Source organism: Budorcas taxicolor, chromosome 7 (genome assembly GCF_023091745.1).
Source record: "Budorcas taxicolor isolate Tak-1 chromosome 7, Takin1.1, whole genome shotgun sequence".
In the NCBI taxonomy this organism is placed as follows: Eukaryota; Metazoa; Chordata; class Mammalia; order Artiodactyla; family Bovidae; genus Budorcas; species Budorcas taxicolor.
The window spans coordinates 4,662,357-4,688,997 of NC_068916.1; the positions used below are offsets into that span (position 1 = coordinate 4,662,357).

The 26,641-nt window shown below is 43.6% G+C and overlaps 1 protein-coding gene across 50 annotated transcripts in view; it reads right to left on the reverse strand.

The window, feature by feature from the left end:
• OBSCN (obscurin, cytoskeletal calmodulin and titin-interacting RhoGEF) overlaps positions 1-26,641 on the reverse strand; it is a 233,171-nt gene that overhangs the window by 139,840 nt on the left and 66,690 nt on the right. For 36 of the 50 annotated variants that reach the window (XM_052643386.1, XM_052643400.1, XM_052643392.1 and 33 more), the window contains 4 exons: positions 23,637-23,912; positions 19,710-19,985; positions 14,563-14,838; positions 749-1,024 (listed from right to left, as the gene is read on the reverse strand). In XM_052643386.1, the coding sequence (XP_052499346.1) occupies positions 749-1,024; positions 14,563-14,838; positions 19,710-19,985; positions 23,637-23,912 (1,104 nt within the window). The remainder of the gene's footprint in view (positions 1-748; positions 1,025-14,562; positions 14,839-19,709; positions 19,986-23,636; positions 23,913-26,641) is intronic. The other 14 variants (XM_052643407.1, XM_052643384.1, XM_052643374.1 and 11 more) reach the window with 13 other exon arrangements.

Here is a 26,641-nt window from a genome sequence, read left to right on the forward strand (position 1 = left end):
CCTTTCTAACTCCCTCCGCGGAGCGCAAAAAGGAATACTGACGGGAAAATCCAACCTGTTTGAAGACAGAGGTAAAAGCATCTTTTATCTAACATCAGCCTAAATAGCACAGATGACTCTCTACCAGCCACCCTTTTTCCTTCCCTTTGAAAAGATGTGATAACACCCCTGGGCCTATTTCCTGCTACCTCTAGGCAACTGGAGCTTCTATATCCAGGGAAAGGAAGAAAAGGCCTCCCAGAAACCTCAAATTTCATCATCCAAAGTTCACCCCTAAGAGAATTTCAGGTAGGATTGTGTGGCCAATATTTCTTACGATCGGGGATCCACCAAATTGAAACACGTCTTGACAACTGAGAACTGGCATGAGGGGCAACACGAGGGAATGTGCTGGGTGTTGAGGACTTACGATGGGAGGAGAGTCACGTATCTCCAGGTCTACCTCAGCCCCCAAGCCCGAAGAGACCCAGGGTCTCAACACCAGGAATAACCAGCAGGTTCGGGGCAGGTGCTAAGCCAGTGTGATTGAGCCTCACTGCCAGGAAAAGATGTGGGCAGAAACGGCCCGTCTACGTTGCAAGCACGCCTTCCACAATTACCCTCCCCCAGGGACTAAGATGGGACATGGAAGACAGGGAGGCTTGAAGAGATGAAGGACACAGGCAAGGGCACACAGGTTTGGGGAGGCAGGTAGCCAGGCCTCTGATCGCCTGCACGGGCCAGCTCAGCGCCCTCCTCCAGGACTGACCTGTGACGTCCAGGTGGAAGGACACCTTCTGGCCCCCGGCCTCGCAGCTGTACTCCCCGGCGTCCGCCTTGCCCGCCTGCTGCACCACCAGCCGCCGCCCGCGGCCCGTGGCCTCCACACGCACTTTCGAGCTCGAACTCAGCTTCTTGCCGTCCTTGTACCACGTCACCTCCGTCTGGGCCTGGGCCACCTCGCAGCTCAGCGTGGCACTCGCCCCCGCCACGGCCTGCACTTCACTGCGTGCCGGCTGCTCCTTGGCGAACACCACCGGGGGCTCTGGGGACAGAGGGGGATACACGAGGTCAGAGACCCCATCTCAGTCAGGAGGGCAGCCCCGGGCAAAGACGACCTGCATGAGGAGGTGTGGGGGGCTGGGCAGGAGGACGGTGGAGCTGGAGACTTCTCAGGCTCTGCACCAGCCCTGTGCCCTGCAGAGGACCCCTGCCTTTCTCAGCAACAGGGACACGATTTATGCATTCTCACATGGGTTCCTGGGAGTACACCTTGGGGTGGGCGGTCATTGGAACAGATCTGTCCCCTGCTCATGACATCTGCAAGGTCTCGAGGCAACTGTTCCCCAACATTCCCAGATGGCGCCCCCGTCTTTTCCATACTACTATGCAGGAACTTTTCACCTGCAGTCCATGGAGATTGCTGAGGCTCGGCGCCCTTGCCTACTCTAAGTACTGTCAGCTGGTGGCAATCTGGGGAAGCGCTCACACCTCCCCGTGGCTCTCTTTGTCCTTGTCTGAGGAATGAAGAAGCGTAGCACCTTCCCCTTAGGACTGGGTTTGCCATTACTGTTTTTTTCTCATTGGTGACAGTATTCAATCAAATCCCTTGCCCACTTACCAATAGGTTCTGTCTTCTCTCAATTCACATCTGGCCACTCTTTGTCAATTTAAACACCAGAGAATGACACATAGGTAGGATTTAAGGATACTCTCAATCATGTGACTGACATTTTCACTCTGATCCAGGTCTCTGATAGCTTTTCCTCCAATAGTCTCACAATGCCATTTTGTCCCTTTAAGCGTAGAGCATATGTATTCTATTTAAGAAACCTTTTTACCTTAAGTCTTGAAGAAACCACATTAGCATCTGCGGATTTGGGGGTTTTATCTTTGACACTGAGGTGTCTAACTCACCTCAAGCTGACTTGTGAGTGTGGTGTGAACTGCTAGTACAAGTTAATTTTTCTGTATGGTACAGTGGTCCACCCACCATTTTTTGAGGACAACATCCTTCCCCTAGTTCTCAATAGACAACACAGTAACAAATGGAAGATGCGGAGTGTCGGCAGGAATGGGTGATGCAAGATTCCACTTCTGCAAGAACTGTCTGAGTTCACTATTCTGTTCCTTGGATGTGGTAACCATCCCAGCACTGGGATCCCTTATCTTGAAAACTGTAGCCTTGTAATAATTTTTGACATTGCTGCCGCTGCTAAGTTGCTTCAGTCGTGTCTGACTCTGTGCAACCCCATAGACGGCAGCCCACCATGCTTCCCCGTCCCTGGGATTCTCCAGGCAAGAATACTGGAGTGGGTTGCTATTTCCTTCTCCAATGCATGAAAGTGAAAAGTGAAAGTGAAGTCACCTAGTCGTGTCCAACCCTCAGCGACCCCATGGACTGCAGCCCACCAGGCTCCTCCGTCCATGGGATTTGCCAGGCAAGAGTACTGGAGTGGGGTGCCATTGATTGGGTAAAAGTAAATGCTCCTACCATGCTCTTCTTCATGAAAATGATATACTGGCTGTATCTTGCCCTTGCAATCTGCCGGTCATTCTTCCATTAGACCACTCAAAAAACAAGTTTTCTTCCATTTTGATTGTTAATGAACATCTTTTGATTTTTTTCCCATTGGATTTCTATCCATCTCTTGCAACCTTTAACTGTCTCTCAAGAATCCAGAATAATTCCTCCCACACAGTCTCTTGGCAACATTGATCAGACCTGGAATTAGAAACATGATACAACCGACCTAGTCTAACTCTCACACAAATTTTATTTTCCAAGCACACCTTGTCGGGACTTAAACATAGAAATGTTTTTTCCATGTTAATTTTTTACACACTAATCCTGTGCAAGAATCATATGCATTCTAATAGTTTATCTTTAGGATGGTCTGAGTTGATCATCCTATTATCAGCAAATCCACCTTTAGTTTTTTGAAACCATGTCCAGCGGAATAGCAGTTTCCAGGTATTTTGTATAGTGTACCAGAGAACTACAGGGCTGAGAAGATTTTCATCAGTAGTCCTGCTGATTCACATGCCATATCTCTGATTTTCTTTATCTTCCTGTATCTGATTTTCATAGAGATTACTAAGATTTAGCCACATTTCACTATTTTTAAACGGTTTTACCTTAGATTACTCACTAACATGCTCCAAAAACCACATTTAACAAAGCTGCGTGGTGGGGTCTGGGGAACACACACAGCCACAAACCGCCTGCCCTGGTGTGACCACAGAATGTCAGAGGTTGGCACCTAGTGACTGACGTGGGGTGGCAGAGGAGCAGGTGGACGTGGAGTACATCTCCCTCCACGGATCCATCAGGAATGCACTGACGGACACAGAAGTGCAGCTGGGACACCAGCTGGGACCAGGCAGGAGGACCTGACTGCCGGGAAAGAATATACAGCACCGCGCAAAACTCGGTAGGAGGAAGGAACTAGGGAACACAGGAGTGTCAGTAAGACTGGACCTGCCCTCGGCAGGTAGCGAAACTGAAGAAGGGGGCCGATCCCCACGTCGGGGCAACTGTCGGAGTCAGAGGAGAAACATTGGCTGCTAAGAGTGAAACAGCTGATCTGTGACAGCCTAAATGGAATGAGAATCAGACAGTCCTTGCTGCAACCGTACATACTGGACAGGGACGCGGGTCCCCTGGAAGGCGCAGCGACTGGGAGCTGGAGAGTAGGGATCGTGGAGCAATCCCAGGGCGAGGGCAGCTGTGGACTGCAGAGAGAGACGGACCGAGGGGACGTGAGGGAGGAGACTGTGGGAAATGCCTGTGGAGGAAAGCCAGGCAGCCATGGAAGCAAGGTGACACTGCTGAGTCATGCGTAGGGGGTGGAGCCATCACCACAACCTCTCTCCCCCCACAGGCAAGCACTGGCCGCTGAACAATAGAGAGGCTGGCCCATCAAACGCCCGACGCACCAAACTACAGAGTAGGACCCCACCCAGGGTGCCCCTTGATGTGCCTGATGTGCCCATCTAGAGGAGGACCCCGAATGGGCAGAGCAGTGGAGAAAGACTAGACAAAGAGGCCTTTTGATTGCCAGCTGCTAGGGGATAGAAAAACACCGATAGGGCCATAACTCCTGTGGCCAACAGAGCCCGTGTCCCTGTGCATTTGGCGCTGCCAGGATCCTCATGACCCACGCAGCTGCGCCACCTTCATGCTCAACCCCACTGGGGCAGAACGGCCATGGCCAAAAAAAAAAAAAAAGGCTTGCACCTATGCACGCAGGGTGCTTCAGTCCTGTGCAGTTCTGCAACCCTGTGGACTGGCCCCGCAGGCTTCTCTGTCACAGCGGTTCTCCAGGCAAGAAAGCTGGAGTGGGTTGCCAGACCCTTCTCAGTTCTGTTCAGTTGCTGAGTCGTGTTCAACTCTTTGCGACCCTATGGACTGAAGCAGACTTCCCTGCCTATCAGCAACTGCTGGAATTTGCTCAAACTCATGTCCATCGAGTTGGTGATGACATCCAACCATCTCCTCTGTCGTCCCCTTCTCCTCCTGCCTTTAATCTTTCCCAGCATCAGGGCCTTTTCCAGTGAGTCACGACTTTGGATCAGGTGGCCAAAGTATTGGAGCTTCAGTTTCAGCATCGGTCCTTCCAGTGAACATTCAGGGCTGATATCCTTTAGGACTGACCAGTTGGATCTCCTCGCTGTCCAAGAGACTCTCAAGAGTCTTCTCCAACACCACAGTTGAAAAGCATCAATTTTTCAGTGTTCAGCTTTATGATCCAACACTCACATCCATACATGACTACTGGAAAAACCATAGCCTTGACCAAATGGACCTTTGTCAGCAAAGCAATGTCTCTGCTTTTTAATATGCTGTCTAGTTTGTCACAGCTTTTCGTCCAAGGAGCAAGTGTCTTAATTTCATGATTGCAGTCACCATCTGCAGTGATTTTGGAACCCAAGAAAATAAAGTCTGTCACTGTTTCCATTGTTTCCCCATCTATTTGCCATGAGGTGATGGGACCAGATGCCATGATCTTAATTTTTTGAATGTTGAATTTCAACCCAGCTTTTTCACTCTCCTCTTTCACTTTCATCAAGAGGCTCTTCAGTTACTCTTCACTTTCTGCCATAAGGGTGGTGTCAGCTGCATATCTGAGGTTATTGATATTTCTCCCGGCAATCTTGATTCCAGCTTGTGCTTCATCCAGCCTGGCATTTCGCATGATGCACTCTGCATATAAGTTAAATAAGCAGGGTGACAGAATATAGCCTTGACATACACCTTTCCCAATTTAGAACCAGTCTGTTGTTCCATGTTTAGTTCTAACTATTACTTCTTGACCTGCATACAGATTTCTCAGGAGGCAGGCCAGGTGATATGGTATTCCCATCACTTTAATAATGTTCCACAGTTTGCTGTGATCCACACAGTCAAAGGCTTTGGCGTAGTCAACAAAGCAGAAGTAGATGTTTCTCTGGAACTCTCTTGCTTTTTCGATGATCCAACAGATGTTGGCAATTTGATCTCTGGTTCCTCTGTCTTTTCTAAATCCAGCTTGAACATCTGGAAGTTCACTGTTCACATACTGTTGAAGATTTCCTCAAAAGAATTTTGAGCATTACATTGCTAGCGTGTGAGATGAGTGCAATTGTGTTGTAGTTTGAGCATTCTTTGGCATTGCCTTTCTTGGGACTGGAATGAAAACTGACCTTTTCCAGTCCTGTGGCCACTGCTAAGTTTTCCAAATTTGCTGGCATATTGAGTGCAGCACTTTCACAGCATCATCTTTTAGGATTTGAAATAGCTCAACTGGAATTCCATCACCTCCACTAGCTTTGTTCGTAGTGATGCTTCCTAAGGCCCACTTGACTTCACACTCCAGGATGTCTGGCTCTAGGTGAGTGATCACACCATCAAGTTATCTGGGTCGTAAAGATCTTTTTTGTACAGTTCTTCTGTGTATTCTTGCCACCTCTTCTTAATATCTTCTGCTTCTGTTAGGTCCATACCACTTCTGTCCTTTATTGTGCCCATCTTCGCATGAAATGTTCCCTTGGTATCCTTGTAGAGCACTATATTTCCTGCTGCCCTAGCCACCAACCCCCCTGAATACCTGGTACTGTCAGATTCCCTGCGACCCAAGCAGCTGCCCCACCTCCACACCTGGCCCTCACTGGGGCAAACCCAAGCCCTCCAGGGCAGCCTCAGGAGCAAACCTCAGTGGACGACCCACATGTAGAGGTGGAAATAAAACCACAGCTGAAACCCAGGGGCAGTGTAGCTAGGGAAGAAGACCCAAAACCTTCCCACCAGCTGTACAAGCTGCAGGTTAAATCCTCACGATCAACTAGGCAGACTCTGTGTCTATGGAATATATAAAAGGTCATTGAGAGCTCCCACAGAAGAAAACCCACTAGTTCTGAGAGCTGTGGACACTGGAGGCAAGAACACACAGGAGTAGGACCAGATTAGAGTCTGAGCTGCCCCCACAGCAGGTCCAGAGACCAGCCTCGTATTAGAGAGCGTCCTCGGGAAGCAATGTGGACTGTGACTCACAGTGAGGGAAAGAACGCTGACAGCAGAGACTCAAGAAAAACATTTATTTTTCTTATACTCTGACTTGCTCTATAGTTGCTTCTGGATTTTTTTTTTTCTTTTTCTCTTATTTTCCCTACCTCCCCGACCTTGCTGTAGTTGTCCATTTTATTAGCACTATGAAATCTATTTAAGCTTATGAGATTTTCTTTTTCAATCACACTTTTTATTTCTGTTATAAACTTCTGCCTTTTGCAGAACTTTGGCCTTTTGCAGTTCTGTAGTTTTCCTTTTTATTTTCTCTTTAATTTCAATTAAAAAATTACTTTTAAAACTTATGATTTTTTTCTACATTCATTTGCTTTTCCTACTGTTCTTTTCCCCTTGCAGTTAATCTTTAATATAAATAAATCTTATCTATCTCTATTTCACTTTGCATTTCTATTCTTTCTTTCTTTTCTTTTTCTCACCATATTTGTTATGTTTGTTTTCACCGCTTTATCCCCCAGTTGGTACCTTGCTTCAGTTTTGTTTTCCAGTTTGTGCTTTAGTTAGTTTTGTTCTCAGCTGGTGGATATCATTTCTGGTTTCCTTTCTTCACTGGGTCAGTCTGTTGTACTCTATTTTTGTTGGACTGTTTTGATTTTGCTTATGGGTGTTTATGTATGTGTGTATTGTCCATTATTTAAATTATTATTTGCCTGATTTTTTAACTGCCGTTTGTCTGGGGTTCATCTTTGTTTTCTCCTTTTTGGGTATTTGTTTTAATCTCATTTAATGCCATAATCACCCACCTGTGGAATCTCAGTTCCTGGCCAGAGATCAAGCTCCGAGCCTTTGGAGTGGGAGTGCTGATTCCAAGACCCTAGACTACCAGAGAACTAACCCTAGGGAGTAGCAAGCAGCAAGAACTCCCACAAAGGGAACCACTTGTACACAAGACCTGATATCGCCCAACTACCAGTAGCACCCTGTGCGGGGTACCTCATCCAAACAACAAACAAGACAAAAATACAACCCCAATCATCAGCAGACAGGATTACCACCTTACTCAGTCCTGCCCATCAGAGGAAGAAAAAAAAAAAAAACTCCCACCAAATGCAAGCACAAGTCACACCCTACACAAAGCTGACACAAACCACTGGACCAAACGTATGAGGGCAGAAGCCAAAAGAAAGAAAGAATTCAACCCTGAAGCCTGGAAAAAGGAGACCTCAAACATAATAAGTTTAAAAAAACAATGAAAAGACAGAAGTACTGCACAAATGAAGGAACAAACCAGAAACACACAAGTCCAAATAAATGAAGAGGAAATAAGCAAACTACCTGGAAAAGAATTCAGAATATTGATCATAAAGATAATACAAAACCTTGAGAATAAAATGGAGAAAATGCAAGAATCAATTAACAAAGACCTAGAAGAATTAAAGAATAAACATACAGACACAAACAACACAATTACTGAAATTAAAAATACTCTAGAAGGAACCAATAGCAGAATATCTGAAGCAGAAGAATGAATCACTGAGCTGGAAGATAAAATGGTGGGAATAACTGCAGAAGAGCAGAATAACGTAAAAAGAATGGAACGAACTGAGGACAGTCTCGGAGATCTCTGGAACAATATTAAATGCACCAAAATTTGAATTATAGGGATCCCAGAAGAAGAAGAGAAAAAGAAAGGGTATGAGAAAAAAATTTTTAAGAGATTATAGTTGAAAATTTCCCCAACACTGAAAAGGAAATAGTCAATCAAGTCCAAGAGGCACAAAGACTCCCATACAGGATAAACCTGAAGAGAAACATGCCAGGACACATACTAATCAAACTAACAAAGGCTAAACACAAAGGAAGAATATTAAAAGCAGCACGGGAGAAGCAACAAGTAACATACAAGGGGAACCCCTATGTTTACCAGTTGATCTTTCAGCAGAAACTCTGCAGGCCGAAAGGGAATGGCAGGATATATTTAAAGTACTAAAAGGGAAAAATCTACAACCAAGATTATTCTGCCTGGCAAGAATTTCATTCAAAATTGATGGAGAAATCAAAAGCTTTACAGACAAGCAAAAGTCAAGAGAATTCAGTACCACTAAATCAGCTTTATAAGAAATGTTAAAGGGACTTATATAGTCAGGAAACACAAAATAAGAAAAAGATCTGCAGAAACAAACCACAAACAATTAAGAAAATAGAAATAGGAACATATATCTCAATAATTACTTTAAATTTAAATGTATTAAATGGTCCAACCAAAAGACACAGACTGGCTGAATGGATACAAAATCAAGACCCATACATATGCTGTCTATAACCCACTTCATACCTAAAGACACTTATAGACTGAAAGTGAGAGGACGGGAAAATATATTCCATGCAGATGGGAAGCAAAAGAAAGCTGGAGTAGCAATCCTCATATCAGACAAAATAGACCTTGAAATAAAGAATATTACAAGAGATAAGGAAGCGTGCTACATAATGATCAAGGGATCAATCCAAGAGGAAGATGTAACAATTATAAATATCTATGTTCCAGGACTGGAAGAAACACAGGCTGGAATCAAGACTGCTGGGAGAAATATCAATAACCTCAGATATGCAGATGACACCACCCTTATGGCAGAAAGTGAAGAGGAACTAAAAAGCCTCTTGATGAAAGCAAAAAAGGAGAGTGAAAAAGTTGGCTTAAAGCTCAACATTCAGAAAACGAAGATCATGGCATCTGGTCCCATCACTCCATGGGAAATAGATGGGGAAACAGTGGAAACAGTGTCAGACTTTATTTTGGGGGCTCCAAAATCACTGCAGATGGTGACTGCAGCCATGAAATTAAAAGACACTTACTCCTTGGAAGAAAAGTTATGATCAACCTAGATAGCATATTCAAAAGCAGAGACATTACTTTGCCAACAAAGGTCCCTCTAGTCAAGTCTATGGTTTTTCATATGGTCATATATGGATGTGAGAGGTGGACTGTGAAGAAGGCTGAGCACCGAAGAACTGATGCTTTTGAACTGTGGTGTTGGAGAAGACTCTTGAGAGTCCCTTGGACTGCAAGGAGATCCAACCAGTCCATTCTGAAGGAGATCAGCCCTGGGATTTCTTTGGAAGGAATGATGCTAAAGCTGAAACTCCAGTACTTTGGCCACCTCATGCGAAGAGTTGACTCATTGGAAAAGACTCTGATGCTGGGAGGGATTGGGGGCAGGAGAAGAAGGGGACGACAGAGGATGAGATGGCTGGATGGCATCACGGACTCGATGGATGTGAGTCTGAGTGAACTCCGGGAGTTGGTGATGGACAGGGAGGCCTGGCGTGCTGCGATTCATGGGGTCGCAAAGAGTCAGACACGACTGAGCAACTGAACTGAACTGAACTAAGGAGAACCTCAATACACAAGACAAACACTAAATGACATAAAGGGAGAAACTGACAGAAACACAATAATAGCAGGAGACTTAATCACCCCACTCACACCAATGGACAGATCATTAAAACAGAAAATTAATAAGGAAACACAAGTCTTAAATGATACATTAGATGAGATGGATCTCATTGATGTCTTCAGGACATTCCATCCAAATTCAGAAGAATACGCCTTCTTCTCAAGTGCACATGGAACATTCTCCAGGACAGACCACATCTTGGGTCACAAATCAAACCTCAGGAATTTAACAAAACTGAAATCATATCAAGCATATTTTCTGACCACAACTCTATGAGACTAGCTATCAATTATAAGGAAAAAAACTGCAAAAAACACAAACACATGGAGATTAAACAATACGTTTCAAAATAATGAACAGGTTATGGAAGAAATCAAAAGGGAAATCAAAAAATCCTGCAAAAGCAGTAAGAGGGAAGTTTATAGCAAGACAATCCTACCTCAAGAAACAAGAAAAACATTGAACAGACAACCTAACTTTACACCTAAAACAACTGGGAAAAGAAAAACAAACAAAAAAAATCAGCAGAAGGAAAGAAATCACAAAGATCAGAGCAGAAATAAAAGAAAAAGAAATGAAAGAAACAATAGTAAAAATTAATAAAACTAAAAGCTCATTCTTTGAGGAGATAAACAAAATTGATAAACCTTTAGCCAGATTCATCAAGAAAGAGAGAAGAATCAAATCAACAAAATTAGAAATGAAAAAGAAGAGGTTCCAACAATGCAGAAATACAAAGGATTATGAGAGACTCTTATGAGCAACTTTATGGCAATAAAATGGATAAACTGGAAGAAATGGACAGATTCTAAGAAAAGTTAAATCTTCCAAGACTGAACCAGGAAGAAATAGAAATAATGAACAACCCAATTACAAGCACTGAAATCAAAACTGTGATCAAAGATCTCCCAAAAAACAAACCCCAGGACCAAATGGCTTCACAGGTGAATTCTAATCAAACACATAGAGAAGAGCTAATACCTATTCTTCTAAAACTCTTTCAAAAAATTGCAGAGGAAGGAACACTTCCAAACTCATTCTATGAGGCCACCATCACCCTGATACCAAAACCAGACAAAGAAAACTACAGGCCGATATCACTGATGAAAATAGATACAAAAATCCTCGACAAACTAGCAAACAGAATTCAACAACACATTAAAAATCTCATAACCATGATCAAGTTGGGTTTATTCCAGGGATGCAAGGATTCTTCAGTACACACAAATCAATGTATTACACTGTATTAACAAACTGAAAGATAAAAACCACATGATAATCTCAATAGATGCAGAAAAAGCCTTTGACAAAATTCAGCACCCATTTATGATTAGAACTCTTCAAAAAATGGGCATAGAAGGAACCTACCTCACCAGAGTAAAGGCCATATAAGATAAGCCTACAGCAAACATTATTTTCAATGCTGAAAAAGTGAAAGCATCCCCCTAAGATCAGGAACAAGGCAAGGGTGTCCTCTTTCACCATTATTACTCAACATAGTTCTGGAAGTCCTAGCTACAGCAATCAGAGAATAAAAAGAAATAAAAGGAATTCAAATCAGAAAAAAAGAAGTAAACCTGTTTGCAGATGACATGATACTACACATAGAAAACCCTAAAGATATTATCAGAAAATTACTAAAGCTAATCAGTGAATTTAGCAAAGTCATAGGATACAAACTCAATATACAGAAATCATGTGCATTCATATATACTAACAATGAAAAATCAGAAAGAGAAATTAAGGAATCAATCCCATTCACCATTGCAACAAAAATAATAAAATATCTAGGAATAAACCTACCTAAGGTGACAAAATAACTGTATAGAGAAAATTATAAGACACTGATAAAAGAAATCAAAGACAACATAAACAGATGGGGAGATATTCCATGTTCCTGGATAGAAAGAATTAGTACTGTCAAAATGACTATACTACCAAATGCAATCTACAGATTCAATGTGATCCCTGTCATACCAATGGCATTTTTCACAGAACTACAACAAAAAATTTCACAATTCATATGGAAACACAAAAGACCCCAAACAGCCAAAACAGTCTTGAGAAAGATGAATGGAGCTGGAGGAGTCAACTTTCCTGACTTCAGATTATACTACAAAGCTACAGTCATCAAGACAGTATGGTACTGGCACAAAAACAGAAATATAGACCAGTGGAACAAGATTTAAAGCCCATAAATAAACCTATGCACCTGTGGTACCTTATTTTTGACAAAGGAGGCAAGAATATACAATGGTACAAAGATAGCCTCTTTCAGTAAGTAGTGCTGGGAAACTGGACAGTTACATGTAAAAGAATGAAATTAGAACACTTTCTAACACCATACACAAAGATAAACTCAAAATGGACTGAAGACCTAAATGCAAGATCAGAAACTATAAAACTCTTAGAGGAAAACATAGGTAGAACACTCGATGACATAAATCAAAGCAAGATCTTCTATGACCCACCTCCTAGAGTAATGGAAATAAAAACAAAAGTAAACAAGTGGAACTGAGTGAAACTTAAAAGCTTTTGCACAGCAAAGGAAACTATAAGCAAGGTGAAAAGACACCCCTCAGAATAGGAGAAAATAACAGCAAATGAAACAACTGACAAAGAATTAATTTCCAAAATATACAAGCAGCTCATACAACTCAATGCCAGAAAAGCAAACAACTCACCCAATCAAAAAGTGGGGAAAAGACCTAAACAGACATTTCTCCAAAGGAGACATACAGATGGCTAACACATGAAAAGATGCTCAACATCGCTCATTGTTAGAGAAATCAAATCAAAACTACAGTAAGATATCACCTCACACCAATCAGAATGGCCATCATTAAAAAGTCTACAAACAATAAATACTGGAGAGGGTGTGGAGAAAAGGGAATGCTCTTGCACTGTTGGTGGGAATGTAAATTGATACAGCCACTATGGAGGATGGTACGGAGAGTCCTTAAGAAAAACATCACCATATGACCCAGCAATCCCACTCTTAGGCATATACCCTGAGGAAACCAAAACTGAAAAAGACACATGTACTCCAGTGTTCATTACAGCACCTTTTACAATTGCTAGAACATGGAAGCAACCTAGATGTCCATCGACAGATGAATGGGTAAAGAAGGCGTAGTACATACACACAATGGAATACCACTCAGCCATAGAAAGAGACGCATTTGAGTCTGTTCTAATGAGGTGGATGAACCTAGAGCCTATTATAGAGCGAAGTCAGGCAGAAAGAGAAAGAGAGATATCGTACACTAACATACGTACACGGAATCTAGAAAGACAGTGCTGATGAACCTATTTGCGGGGTAACATGGAGACACAGACATAGAGAACAGATTTACGGGCACAGGCAGAGGGGAGGAGAGGGTGAGATGTATGGAGAGGGTAACACGGAAACGTACATTACCATATGTAAAACACATAGCCAACAGGAATTTTCTGTATGTCTCAGGGAACTCAAACAGGGGCTCTGTATCTACCTAGAGGGGTGGGATGGGGTGGGAGATGGGAGGGAGGTTCAAGAGGGAGGGGACACATGTATACCTATGGCTGATTCGTGTTGATGTCTGGCAGAAAACAATGAAACTCTATAAAGCAATTATCTTTCAATTAAAGTTAATTTTTAAAAAAAAAAAAAAAAAGGAAAAAAAAAGTGAGATGGCAGGCCATCTCTATATCGGCACGAAGACCGTCTTCCCAGAAGAGTAACCTGATTTTTTAGACTGTTCTGTGCATGAGGGGCAGAGGCTCTTCCCGACCACTATGAAACTGCAACAGAATGAAGACTGCTTTGCCAGTCAGAGGCTGCTAGGGCACTAAGTCCTCATTGGCAATGCCGACTGACGTGGCAGCTGCGACTTTTTCCTTTCCATTTCTAAATTCATCAATGTAACACAGACAGGAGTACTGACATGGAACTCAGAGTCTGTTGGGAGACAAAGGCAATGTTATCTTTGATCGAAGAAGATCACCCAAAGTAGCAGAAGCAACTTCTATCAATCGTCCTCTGTTTCTTCCCGTTGCAAGGAAGTGACGCTAAAACATGCCTGTTTCTTTCTATCTATGGACAACTGGAGCTTCTACATCCAAGAAAAGGAAGGAAGGGCCTCCCAGAAACCTCAAATTTCATAATTCAAAGTTCACTTCTGGGAGAAGGCCAATGAGGATTGTGTGGCCAAACTTTGCCCTGATCCAAGATCCTTCAAACTGAAACACCACTGGTCCGCCAGGACCAGCATGACGCGTGTGCTAGTTCTCAGAAAAGACAGATGATGGGAGGAAAGTAAGCTATCTCCAGGCCTACCTCAGCCCCCAGGCATCAGGGAAAGGCAGGGTCCCGACAGCAGGAACATGAGAAAGGTTCTGGGCAGGTGCTAGGACACTGCCATGAGCCTCACTGTATGGAAACAGGTGGACAGAAATGATCCCTCCTCTTTGCAAGTGCACCCTCCCTTTACATGCTCCCCCAGCCAAAACGGGGACCATGCTGGGACACGGAAGACAGGGAGGATTGAAGAGATGGAGGATCCAGGCAAGCGCACACATGTCCGGTGAGGCAGGTAGCCCTCATCACCTGCACGGGCCAGCTCAGCTCCCTCCTCCAGGACTGACCTGTGACGTCCAGGTGGAAGGAGACCTTCTGGCCCCCGGCCTCGCAGCTGTACTCCCCGGCGTCCGCCTTGCCCGCCTGCTGCACCACCAGCCGCCGCCCGCGGCCCGTGGCCTCCACACGCACTTTCGAGCTCGAACTCAGCTTCTTGCCGTCCTTGTACCACGTCACCTCCATCTGGGCCTGGGCCACCTCGCAGCTCAGCGTGGCACTCGCCCCCGCCACGGCCTGCACTTCACTGCGTGCTGGCTGCTCCTTGGCGAACACCACCGGGGGCTCTGGGGACAGAAGGGGATACACAGGGTCAGAGACCCCATCTCAGTCAGGACGGCAGCCACGCACAAAGACGACCTGGATGGGGAGGTGGTGGGGGGCTGGGCAGGAGGCACAGAGCTGGAGATTTCTCAGGCTCGGCACTAGCCCTGTGCCCTGCAGAGGACCCCTGCCTTTCTCAGCAACAGGGACACAATTCACACATTTTCCCTCAGGTCCCTGCAAGCATGCCCCAGGTGGGAGGTCCTGAGAACAGACTTGTTCTCTGCTCATGACATCTGAAGGTCTCAACGCAATGACTCCCCATCCTTTCTAGATGGTGCCTCAGTCTTCTCCATACAATTATGCGGGAACCTTTCACCCGCATTCCATGGAGATGGTTGAGGCTCGGCGCCCTTGCCTACCCTTAGTACTGTCAGCTGGTGGCAATCTGGGGGGGTGCTTGCACCTCCCTGTGGCTCTCTTTGTCATCGTCTGAGGAATGAAGAAGCGTAGCACCTTCCCCTTAGGACTGGGCTTGCCATTACTGTTTTCTTCTTCGTCCTGACGTGAGTCAAATCTTTTGCCCACTTGCCAATAGTAGGCGCTCTGTTTGTTGATTCAACTCTGGCCTATTTTTACACATTTATGTGCCAGAGAATGACAAACAGGTAAATTTTAAGCATATTCCCAGCCATGTGACTCGTATATTCACTCTCTGCTCCAGTCCTCTGTTAAGTCAAAATTTTCCTTCCAATAGTGTGACAATGTCCATTTCTTCCCTTTGTGTTTAGAGCAAATTTGTGATCTACTTAAGAAATCTTTCTTTACACTAAGTCTTTGAAGAAACCATGTTATTATCTGAGGGATTTTTGGTTTTACCCTTTACTCTGAGGTTTCTAACCCACCCTGAGTTGACTTCTGTGTATGGTGTGAATTGTTAGTACAATTTAAGTGTTCTGTGTGGTTCAGTGATCCACCCACCATTTCTTTCTACAACATTCTCCCTTGACTTCCTGAACAAACAACACAGTAACAATCGAAAGGTGTTGGTGAGGGAGGGACAGTGGTGCCGGGAAGTCATTTGTGAATTATTTCTGAACTCAGGTTTCTGTCCCTCCAGTGTGGTAACTATCCCCACACTGGGACCCCCTTGTCTTCAGAACTTTAGCCTTATGGTAATTCCTGACATCACGGCCCAGTAAAGACTCCCACTTTGATTTTCTGCAAGAAAATAACACATTGGCTGTGCCTTACCTTTGAATCTGCCTGTTTTTCCTTCATCTGACCCACCCCCAAAAAAACTGGTTTCAATTTTGATTGTTAATAAACACCTTTGAATTTTTCCCCTTGAATTTCTATCCATCTATTTCAACCTCTTACTGCCTCTTCAAGAATCTTGAATAATGTCTCACACGCAGACCCTTAGCAACTTTCATCAGGCCTGCAAATTAGAAACATGATACAATTGTGCTAGTCTAACTCTTTCACACAAATTTAATTTTCCGAGTGGTCCCTGCCAGGACTCAGATGTAGAAATAATTTCTGCATACTGATTTTTTTTCACACTTATCTTACTCAAGAAACAGATGCAACCTAATCATTTATCTCTGGGATTGTCTGAGTTGATCATCACACCAAATCCCATCTTTAGTGTTTCAAAACTCCTCGCCAATGATTTTATTCTGCTCCTTACTGAACTCAGTGGGTAGAGGGGCCTGAGTGTGCCATCCCTCACATCAAAGATTGCCAGGTATACCATGAGTGGGATGTTGCTGTTGTTTTTGCCAGAATGCAATAACATTAAAGAGAAGATATCCTTTATATAGTTTACTAAGAATTTTATGACAGAAACTGATGCTCAATTTTGTCAAACATTGTGTCTCAGTATAAGACATGCAAGTTTAATCAACCATTTGAATCTGTATTCAGCAGTGGCCACAGGACTGGAAAAGGTCGGTTTTCATTCCAATTCCAAAGAAAGGCAATGCCAAAGAATGCTCAAACTATCGCACAATTACACTCATCTCACACGCTAGCAAAGTAATGCTCAAAATTCTCCAAGCCAGGCTTCAGCAGAACATGAACTGTGAACTTCCAGATGTTCAAGCTGGTTTTAGAAAAGGCAGAGGAACCAGAGACCAAATTGCCAACATCCTCTGGATCATTGAAAAAGCAAGAGAGTTCCAGAAAAACATCTACTTCTGCTTTACTGACTATGCCAAAGCCTTTGACTGTGTGGATCACAATAAACTGTGGAAAATTCTGAAAGAGATGGGAATACCAGACTACCTGACCTGACTCTTGAGAAACCTGTATGCAGGTCAGGAAGCAACAGTTAGAACTGGACATGGAACAACAGACTGGTTCCAAGTAGGAAAAGAAATACGTCAAGGCTGTATATTGTCACCCTGCCGAGTACATCATGAGAAACACTGGGCTGGAAGAATCACAAGCTGGAATCAAGATTGCCAGGAGAAATATCAATAACCTCAGATATGCGGATGACACCAACCTTATGGCAGAAAGTGAAGAAGAACTAAGGAGCCTCTTGATGAAAGTAAAAGAGGAGAGCGAAAAAGTTGGCTTAAAGCTCAACATTCAGAAGACTAAGATCACGGCATCTGGTTCCATCACTTCATGGTAAATAGAAGGGGAAATAGTGGAAACAGTGTCAGACTTTATTTTTTAGGCTCTAAAATCACTGCAGATGGTGATTGCAGCCATGAAATTAAAAGACACTTACTCCTTGGAAGGAAAGTTATGACCAACCTAGATAGCCTATTGAAAAGCAGAGACATTACTTTGACAACAAAGGTCCGTCTAGTCAAGGCTATGGTTTTTCCAGTGGTCATGCATGGATGTGAGAGTTGGACTGTAAAGAAAGCTGAGCACCGAAGAATTGATGCTTTTGAACTATGGTGTTAGAGAAGACTCTTGAGAGTCCCTTGGACTTCAAGAAGATCCAACCAGTCCATTCTGAAGGAGATCAGTCCTGGGTGTTCTTTGGAAGGAATGAAGCTAAAGCTGAAACTCCAGTACTTTGGCCACCTCATGAGAAGAGTTGACTCATTGGCAAAGACTCTGATGCTGGGAGGGATTGCGGGCAGGAGAAGAAGGGGACGACCGAGGATGAGATGGCTGGATGGCATCACCGACTCGATGGACATGAGTTTGAGTGAACTCCGTGAGTTGGTGATGGACAGGGAGGCCTGGTGTGCTGCAATTCATGAGATCGCAAAGAGTCGGACACGACTGAGCGACTGAAGAATTTTACGACAGAAACTGCTGCTCAATTTTATCAAATATTTGTCTCAGTGTAAGACATGCTAGTTTAATCAACCATTTGATTCTGTACTCACGTAGGTGATCTTTTTGCATTCAATTATTAATACAACATGCAATTCTGAACTACGACTTTCACCACTGATCTCTACCCCTGGATACACTGCTGAATTTTGTTAACATTTAATTCATAATTTTTTTACTCACAGTAGGTTGGTCTGGTATGTCATCCTCCCTTTGGCTTTCTGGAGTGATTTGGGTATCAATGTTATATTCTGTACATAAACAGTTATGGAGGGTATCTCATTCTTCTCTCTCTAGGACCATCTCCAAGCATGGAATAACAATTTCCTGAACATTTTATACAGTTTACCAGAGAACTACAAGGCTGACAAGCCTTTCATTATTTGTCTTATTGATTACAACTACAAGTCATCCAGTTCTTTGAGTTTTCTATATCTTTGCATGTCTGATTATCATATTTTTACTAGGTTTTAGACACAGTTTACAATTTTCACAGGTTTTTACCTTACTCTTCAATGTGCTTCAGAAACCACATTCTACAAAGATGCATGGTGGAATCTGGGGATAGACACACCCACACATCCTGCTACACTGGCACGGCCTCAAATTCTTAGGGGTTGCCACCTACGAGTCAATGTGGCATGGAAGCCCACCCCTATTCTGCACGAAGACTTTCTTCCCAGAAGAAGAATAACCTGATTTCTTAGACTGCCCGATGTTTCAGCCATGAGACAGAGACACTCAGTGACCACTAGGAAAATGCAAGGAAAGAAACACTGCTTTGCCAATCAGAGGCTTGCAGGACAGTAACTTCTTAACAGTCCACACTGATGAGGTAGAAATGACTTTCTCCTTTCCATTCCTAAATTCTTCAATGTCATGTCAAGGGGAATACTCACCTGAAACATCCAACCTTTTTCAAAACAAAGGAAAGCCATATTTTATCTAAGAAGATCACCCTAAAGAGCACAGGTGACCCTCTACCATCATCATTTCTTTCTTCCTTTCACAAGACAATGACAACAAAAAGCAGCCTATTTTTCTCTATAGAGGAAAAGGATCCCAGAAACCTCAAATTTCATCATCCAAAGTTTACTTCTAAGAGAATTCCAAGTAGGACTGTGTGGCCAATATTTTCCTTAATCCAGGATCGACCAAACTGAAACACCCCTGGCCAGCTGAGACCAGCATGAGGTTATAGACGAGGGTGAGTACTGGTTCTCAGGAAAGACATATGATGGGAGGTGACAATTATTCCCCAGGCCTACCTCAGCCCCCAAGCATCAGGGAGAGCCAGGGTCCTAACAGCAGGAACAACAGGAAGGTTCTGGGCAGGTGCTAACAAGACAGTGTGACTGAGCCTAACTGGCAGGAAACAGATGGACACAAACAGGCCCTCTTCTCTCCACGAGAACCCTCCTGATGCAGCCTTCCCTGGAGCGAAAATTGGTATCAAGATGGGACATAGATGCCTGGAAGGTGTGAAATCCTAAAGGTTACAAGTGACTACACAAGTCTGGTAAGGCTGGAAGCCAGTGCCCTCATCACCTGCACACGGCCTAGCTCAGCGTCCTCCTCCAGGACTGACCTGTGACATCCAGGTGGAAGGAGACCTTCTGGCCCCCGGCCTCGCAGCTGTACTCCCCGGCGTCCGCCTTGCCCGTCTGCTGCACCACCAGCCGCCGCCCGCGGCCCGTGGCCTCCACACGCACTTTCGAGCTCGAACTCAGCTTCTTGCCGTCCTTGTACCACGTCACCTCCATCTGGGCCTGGGCCACCTCGCAGCTCAGCGTGGCACTCGCCCCCGCCACGGCCTGCACTTCACTGCGTGCCGGCTGCTCCTTGGCGAACACCACTGAGGGCTCTGGGGACAGAAGGGGATACACGGGGTCAGAGACCCCATCTCATTAAGGTGGCAGCACCAGGCAAAGAATAGGATGGGGCATTAGTTGTGGGTGGAGTAAGAAAGAGCAACAGAGCTAGGGAATTATCAGGCTCTACATCAGCCCTGTGCTCTGCCGCGGTCTCCCAAACTTTCTGAGCAGCAAGCAGCATGATTTATGAATTATCCTCTGGGTCCATCCTCGTGAGCTATTGCAGGATGGGGTGGCCACTGGAACAGACTTGTTCCCTGCTCATGCCTGGCGTGTGTTCCCCAACCCTCCCAGATGGTGTCAGTCCTTTCATAACATTATCCTTGGAACTCTTCACCTGCAGTCCATTTAGATGTCCGAGGCGGGCACCTTCGCCTACTTTTACCATTGCCAACTCTCCCCAGTGGCAATCTGGGGAGAGTGCTTACACGTCCCTGTGGCTTTCTCTGTCATTGTCTGAGGAACGAAGAAGCAAGCACCTTTTCCCCAGGGGTCACCATTATTGTTTCTTCTTCCCGGTGACACTATTCAGATCTTTTGCCCACTTACGAATAGGATGGGAACTGTGGGGTCATGACGGGGGCGTTCCGAGATGAAGCCCCATCTTCCCCACAGAAATGTGCATGTTCCATCGCAGTGACCAGGACTTGCTGAGGCTCCACTCCTGCCCACTCGCATGGTGGCCATCTGGTGGCAGTGACTGTGCCTCCTGTGGCGTTCTTTGGCATTTTTCTCATGACACAAAGGAAAAAATCCTTTGTGATATTTTTGCTCACTGGTATTTGCTCTTCTGTATCATCGTTGTTCAAAGATTTTGCCCTATTTTCAATAGCATCTTCTGTCATTTTGAGGACATGTTTATATATTTAAATGCAAGGCGCTGACAAGTATGTATGTTCTAAATGTCTTGCACGTCTGTGTGGTTTGCCCTTTAGTCACTTATACTAACTTCTGATGAATTTTCATGGTTAGTTTTAGTACAGTATTTCAAATTTGTTTCATTATGGCTAGTACACTTGTATTCTAAGAAGTCATTCTTTATCCTAAAGTAATTTACGTCTATGATTTTTCCTTCTATTCTGTGGTTTCTAAGCCAATAGGAGTTGACTGTGTGTGGTATGACTTACTGGTCTAATCTCTTCTCTCTGTGGTTAAATGGTTCAAGTATCATTTACGAAAACCATGTTGCCTCTCTGCCTTGCACCATTCCATAATTTTTAAAAAGGAGAAAGGAAATGCGGTCATTCAGGTCTGTGTCTGAAATCACTCTCCAGATGCTCTGGCCTGTGTGTCTATCTTTGCAACAAGACACTACTGTATTCATTACTAGAGCTTTATAGTAGTCTTGATATCTGGTAATATCACCAAATATTTGCTCTCGTCAAGAGTGCACTGACTGTACACGGTCTTTGCAATTTACTTGTCAATTTTCAAAGTCCCCTCTAAACAAATTTTTTTTGTATTTTAATTTGTATTGAACATTTTTTATTCTTCTGTAGATTTCTATCAAACTATTTAGAATTTCTTGACTGTCTCTCAAAAAAATTCCAAGAATCCTCCCCACCACAGAGCTTCTCAAAACCTTTTATTAGACTTGTAATTAAAAAATGATTGCTTTGATGCTATTTTAACTCTTTTAAAATTTCATTTCCAACACGTTTGTTGCTACTGTTAGACACAGAAGTTTGTTTTCTTCCTACTAACTTCTTCCACGGTAATCATCCTTAACTATCCTGTTGTCTCATAACTTATCTTTGGGTAAATCATATTATCTGTGAATTCCACTTTTGCTTATTCACACTTTTATATTACTTTATGTTTTCCCTAACTATGCTGTAAAATGTTGGATAAAAGCAGTAACAGTGGGTTTCCTTGTCTAGTTCTCTGTCTCAAAGCAAAGCCTTCAAACTTTCACTTTTTTGTGTGCAATTAGCTGGATCGCCTGCAGAGTCATTGATCAAATTAAGAAAGAATTGTTTTATTTATAATTCGTCAAGAATTTTATGGCAAAAATTGATGCAAACTTCATTAAACATTTTTTTTCTATTTATAATGCCAAATCTCATCCAGTACTTTATTCTGCATGTCATGAACAGAATGTTTTGCTAACATTTCTGGTATTTCAACAATCTTGCCCTTCTGGACTATGACTTTCAGCACAGTGTATTACCAGTTATCCTCAATATATTATTAAACTTATTCTGATAATGTTTTCTTTCAGATTTTGGCCTTGCTATCCATAATAGATTGATAATAATTTCAATCCTTACCCCCTTCCTTATCAGATATTGGTATCAGTGTTATACTATCTACATGAAACAAATCAGAGACTGTATCTCATTTTTCTATTCTCCAGAATAACCTCCATGAACACAGTTTTTCTTTTTAAAGTAGCTCATATAATTTACCAATGGAACTACAGGGATTAAACATTTCTCTATGGGAAGATTTTTCATTATGATTCCAATTACTTAAAAGGTTTTAAGGCTATTTGAGTTGTCCAGTGTATCTGTGTCACTTGGTATATAATTTTCCAAGAACTTAATTAATTTGTCAAGCCTTTCATATTTACTGCAATGAAAATAATTGTCATATTCTCCTAAAATACCATTTTTTTAAAGATACATGCATATTCGTATAGGAGAAGTGACTATTCCTCTTCAAGTCTAAATCTGTAAATCAAGACTCCAACTAGAGTTCTGGCATAGACTGTTCCAACAGAAGATAAAAGAACTCAATATTTGCTTTGAAAAGAGAATTCCAGACCTCACATGTACGTATTTCAGGCACACATCAACCAATCCTCTGCTCTCTGTTTACTTCCCACACAGACTGCAAGAAAAACAGACCTAGACCTGTGTATCTGTGTCGCTGTGCCTGTGTGCTCAGTCCCTTCAGCCGCCTCTGTGACGCCATGGACTCTAACCCGTCAAGCTCCTCTGCCCATGGGATCCTCCAGGCAAGAATACTGCAGTGGGTTGCCATGCATACCCAGGGATGGAACCTGCATTTCCTGCATTGCAGGCAGCTTCTTTACCCACTAAGCCACCTCAGAAGCCATGGAGATTCACAGATAATTTCAATATCCAGTGCAAGGAGAAAGAGTGTCCAGGACAACTGAAACTCTGGCAAATCCATAGTTCATTCCCGAGATAAAGCAAGCACAACAGTGTGGTAAAAATTCCCCCTGGACCTGGTTTAAAGAAATTCAACCATCTCTCCTCGTGTGAACCCACCCGCATTGGTGGGTGGGGCATCCAGGAGCTGTCAGGCCAGCCAAGAGGAGCAAATTCACATACCCACAGTTGAAAGGCATCTGGTTTACATCAGACTCCAGGTGCAAGACAGAACCAGAGGCCCGGACACCAGGGAACACCCAGACGACCCTGGGCAGATGCTGGGAACTGACGGCCGTGCATCACTGTGTGGAAACGCCACTCTGGCTTTACAGGATGCCCTTCTCCCTTCTGTTCACACCCTCCCATCCAGCGCCCTTTGCCCAGCCTTGTGTATGAAAATGGGGGTCGGAGGACAGAAGACCAAAAGAAATGAAGTCTAGGGGAAAGAACATCGGGTCTGTCAGGGGTGCAAGCCTGTCCCATCACCTCCACATAAGGCTAACTTACTACCTCCAAACTGACCTGTGACGTCCAGGCGGAAGGAGACCTTCTGGCCCCCGGCCTCGCAGCTGTACTCCCCGGCGTCCGCCTTGCCCGCCTGTTGCACCACCAGCCGCCTGGTGCAGCCCTTGGCTTCCACACGCACTTTCGAGCTGGAACTCAGCTTCTTCCCGTCCTTGTACCAGGTCACCTCCGTCTGGGCCTGGGCCACCTCGCAGCTCAGCGTGGCACTGGTTCCCGCTACGGCCTGCACTTCACTGCGTGCCGGCTGCTCCTTAGCAAACACCACTGAGGGCTCTGAGGACAGAGGGATACACAGGGTCAAAGACCCCATCTCAGTCAGGATGGCAGCCCCGCGCAAAGACGACCTGGATGGGGAGCTGGGAAGCAGGGTGGTAGGAAGGAGTGATGGACCTGGAGGCTTTTCCAGGTTTTGTACCAGCCCTGTGCCTTGCAGAGGACACTCTTGTCCTTCTCAGCAGCAAGTCACACAAGTCATGCATTCTCCCACAGATCCGTGTGAACTGGCCTGAGAAAGGGGCTGTTGAAAAAGACACCACCCCTGCTCATGACATCTGCAGGTTCACGATGCAAGTGTCCACAACCTTCCGAGACAGTGCCCCAGTCTTCTCCATATGATTATGCAAGGGACTTTTCATCTGCAACCAGTGGAGATGTCTTAGGCTCAGCACCCACGCCTACTCTTACTCTTGTCAACTTGTGGCAATCTGTTGGGAGTGCCTGCACCTCGCCGTGGCTTTCTTTGTCATTGTCTGAACACCTTTCCTCAGGACTGGGTTCATCACTACTGTCTTCTTCTTCTTCTTCCCAGTAACACTATTCAAATCTTTTGCCCACTTACCCTTGGTAGGCTCTCTCTTTTCTCGATTCACCTCTGGCCATTCTTTATGGTGTAAATACCAAAGAATGACACATAGGTAAGTTTTAAGGATATTCCCAACTGTGTGACTCGCATTTTCACTTTCTGATCAAAACCTGTGATAAATCAAAGTTTTTCCTTTCTACAGGGTCACATTGTGCTTCCATCCCTTTGAGTGTAAAGTATTTCATTCTCCCTGCCTTTCTTGTGTGATTATGGTGTTGGTGCCATGTTCTGTACATGAAGAGAGTTATGGATGGTATCTTCTTTTTCTGTCTCTAAGATCATCTCCACACGTATGGAGTAAGAGTTTTCCAGGAAATTTTGTATACTGTACCAGAGAACTACAGGGCTGACTTTTCATTATTAGTCCTACTGATTGACAAGTCATACAACTCTGACTTCTATCTTCTTCTGTCCTCTTTCATATAGTTTACTAGAATTTAGCCAAATTTCATAATTTTTCAATGGTTTTATCTTAGAACACTCTCTCCTATTCTCAGAAAACCACATTCTACAAAGATGCATGGTGGGACCTGGGGTATCTATACACACCCATAAATCATCCTACCCTGATAGGTATTGCCACCCAGGAATCAATGGCATGGCAGCCCAGCCCTATTTGGCATGAAGACTCTCTTCCCAGAATAGCCTGATTTCTTGGATTGTCCTAAGTTCCAGCCACAAGAAATAGACCGTTAGGAAAATGCAACAAAATAAAGACTGCTTGAGGGACAAAAACTCCTGAACTGATTCTATGAGGCCACCACCAGCTTGATACCAAAGCCAGACAAAGATATCACACAAAAAGGAAATTACAGGCCAATATCACTGATGAACATAGACGCAAAAATCCTCGACAAAGTTCTAGCAAACAGAATCCAACAACACATTAAAGGAATTATACATCATGATCAAGTGAGATTTATCCCAGGGATACAAGGATTCTTCAATATATGCAAATCAATCAGTGTGATACACCACGTTAACTAATTGAAAGAAAAAACATGATCATCTCAATAGATGCTTTTGACAAAATTCAACATCCATATATGATAGAAAAAAAAAACTGTCCAGGAAATTGGCATAGAAGGAACACACCTCAACATAATAAAGACCATATATGACAAACCCACAGCAAACATTATTCTCAATGATGAGAAACTGAAAGCTTTTCCTTTAAGATTGGGAACAAGACAAGGGTGCCCACTCTCACCACTATTATTCAATATAGTTTTGGAAGTCCTAGCCATGGCAACAAAGAAGAGAAAGAAATAAAAGAAATCCAGATTGGAAAAGAAGAAGTAAAACTCGCTGTTTGCAGATGTCATGATACTATACATATAAAACCCTAAGAGCACCACTAAAAATCTACCAGAGCTAATCAATAAATTTAGTAAAGTCCCAGGGTATAAAATTAACACACAGAAATTCCTTGCATTACTATATATTAACAATGAAAATTCAGAAAGAGAAATTAAGGAAACAGTTCCATTCATCACTGCAACAAAAAGAATAAAATATCTAGGAATAAACCTATTTAAAGAAATATAAGACCTGTATGCAGAAAACTGTAAGACACAGATCAAGGAAATCAAAGACAACATAAACAGATGGAGAGATTTACTATGGTCTTAGGTTAGAAGAATCGGTATTTTGAAAGCTACCATACTACCCAAAGCCATCTATAGATTCAATGTAATCTCTATCAAGCTACCAATGGTACATCCATAGAACCAGAACGAAAAAATTTCATAATTTGTATGGAAACACAAATTCCCTGAATAGACAAAGCAATCTTGAGAAAGAAAAACAGAGCTGGAAAATCCAACTCTCCTGACTTCAGACTACACTACAAAGCTGATAGTCATCAAGACAGTATGGTACTGGAACAGAAGCAGAAATATAAACCAATGGGACAAGATATAAAGCCCAGAAATAAACCCACACACCTATGGGCACCTTAATCTTTGACAAAGGAGGCAAGAATATACAATGAGAAAAGACAGCCTCTTCAATAAATGGTGCTGAGAAAACTGGATTGCTACATGTAAAAGAATGAAACTAGAACACTTCCTAAAACCAGACACAAAAATAAACTCAAAATGGATTAAAGACTTACACGTATGGCCAGAAACTATAAAGC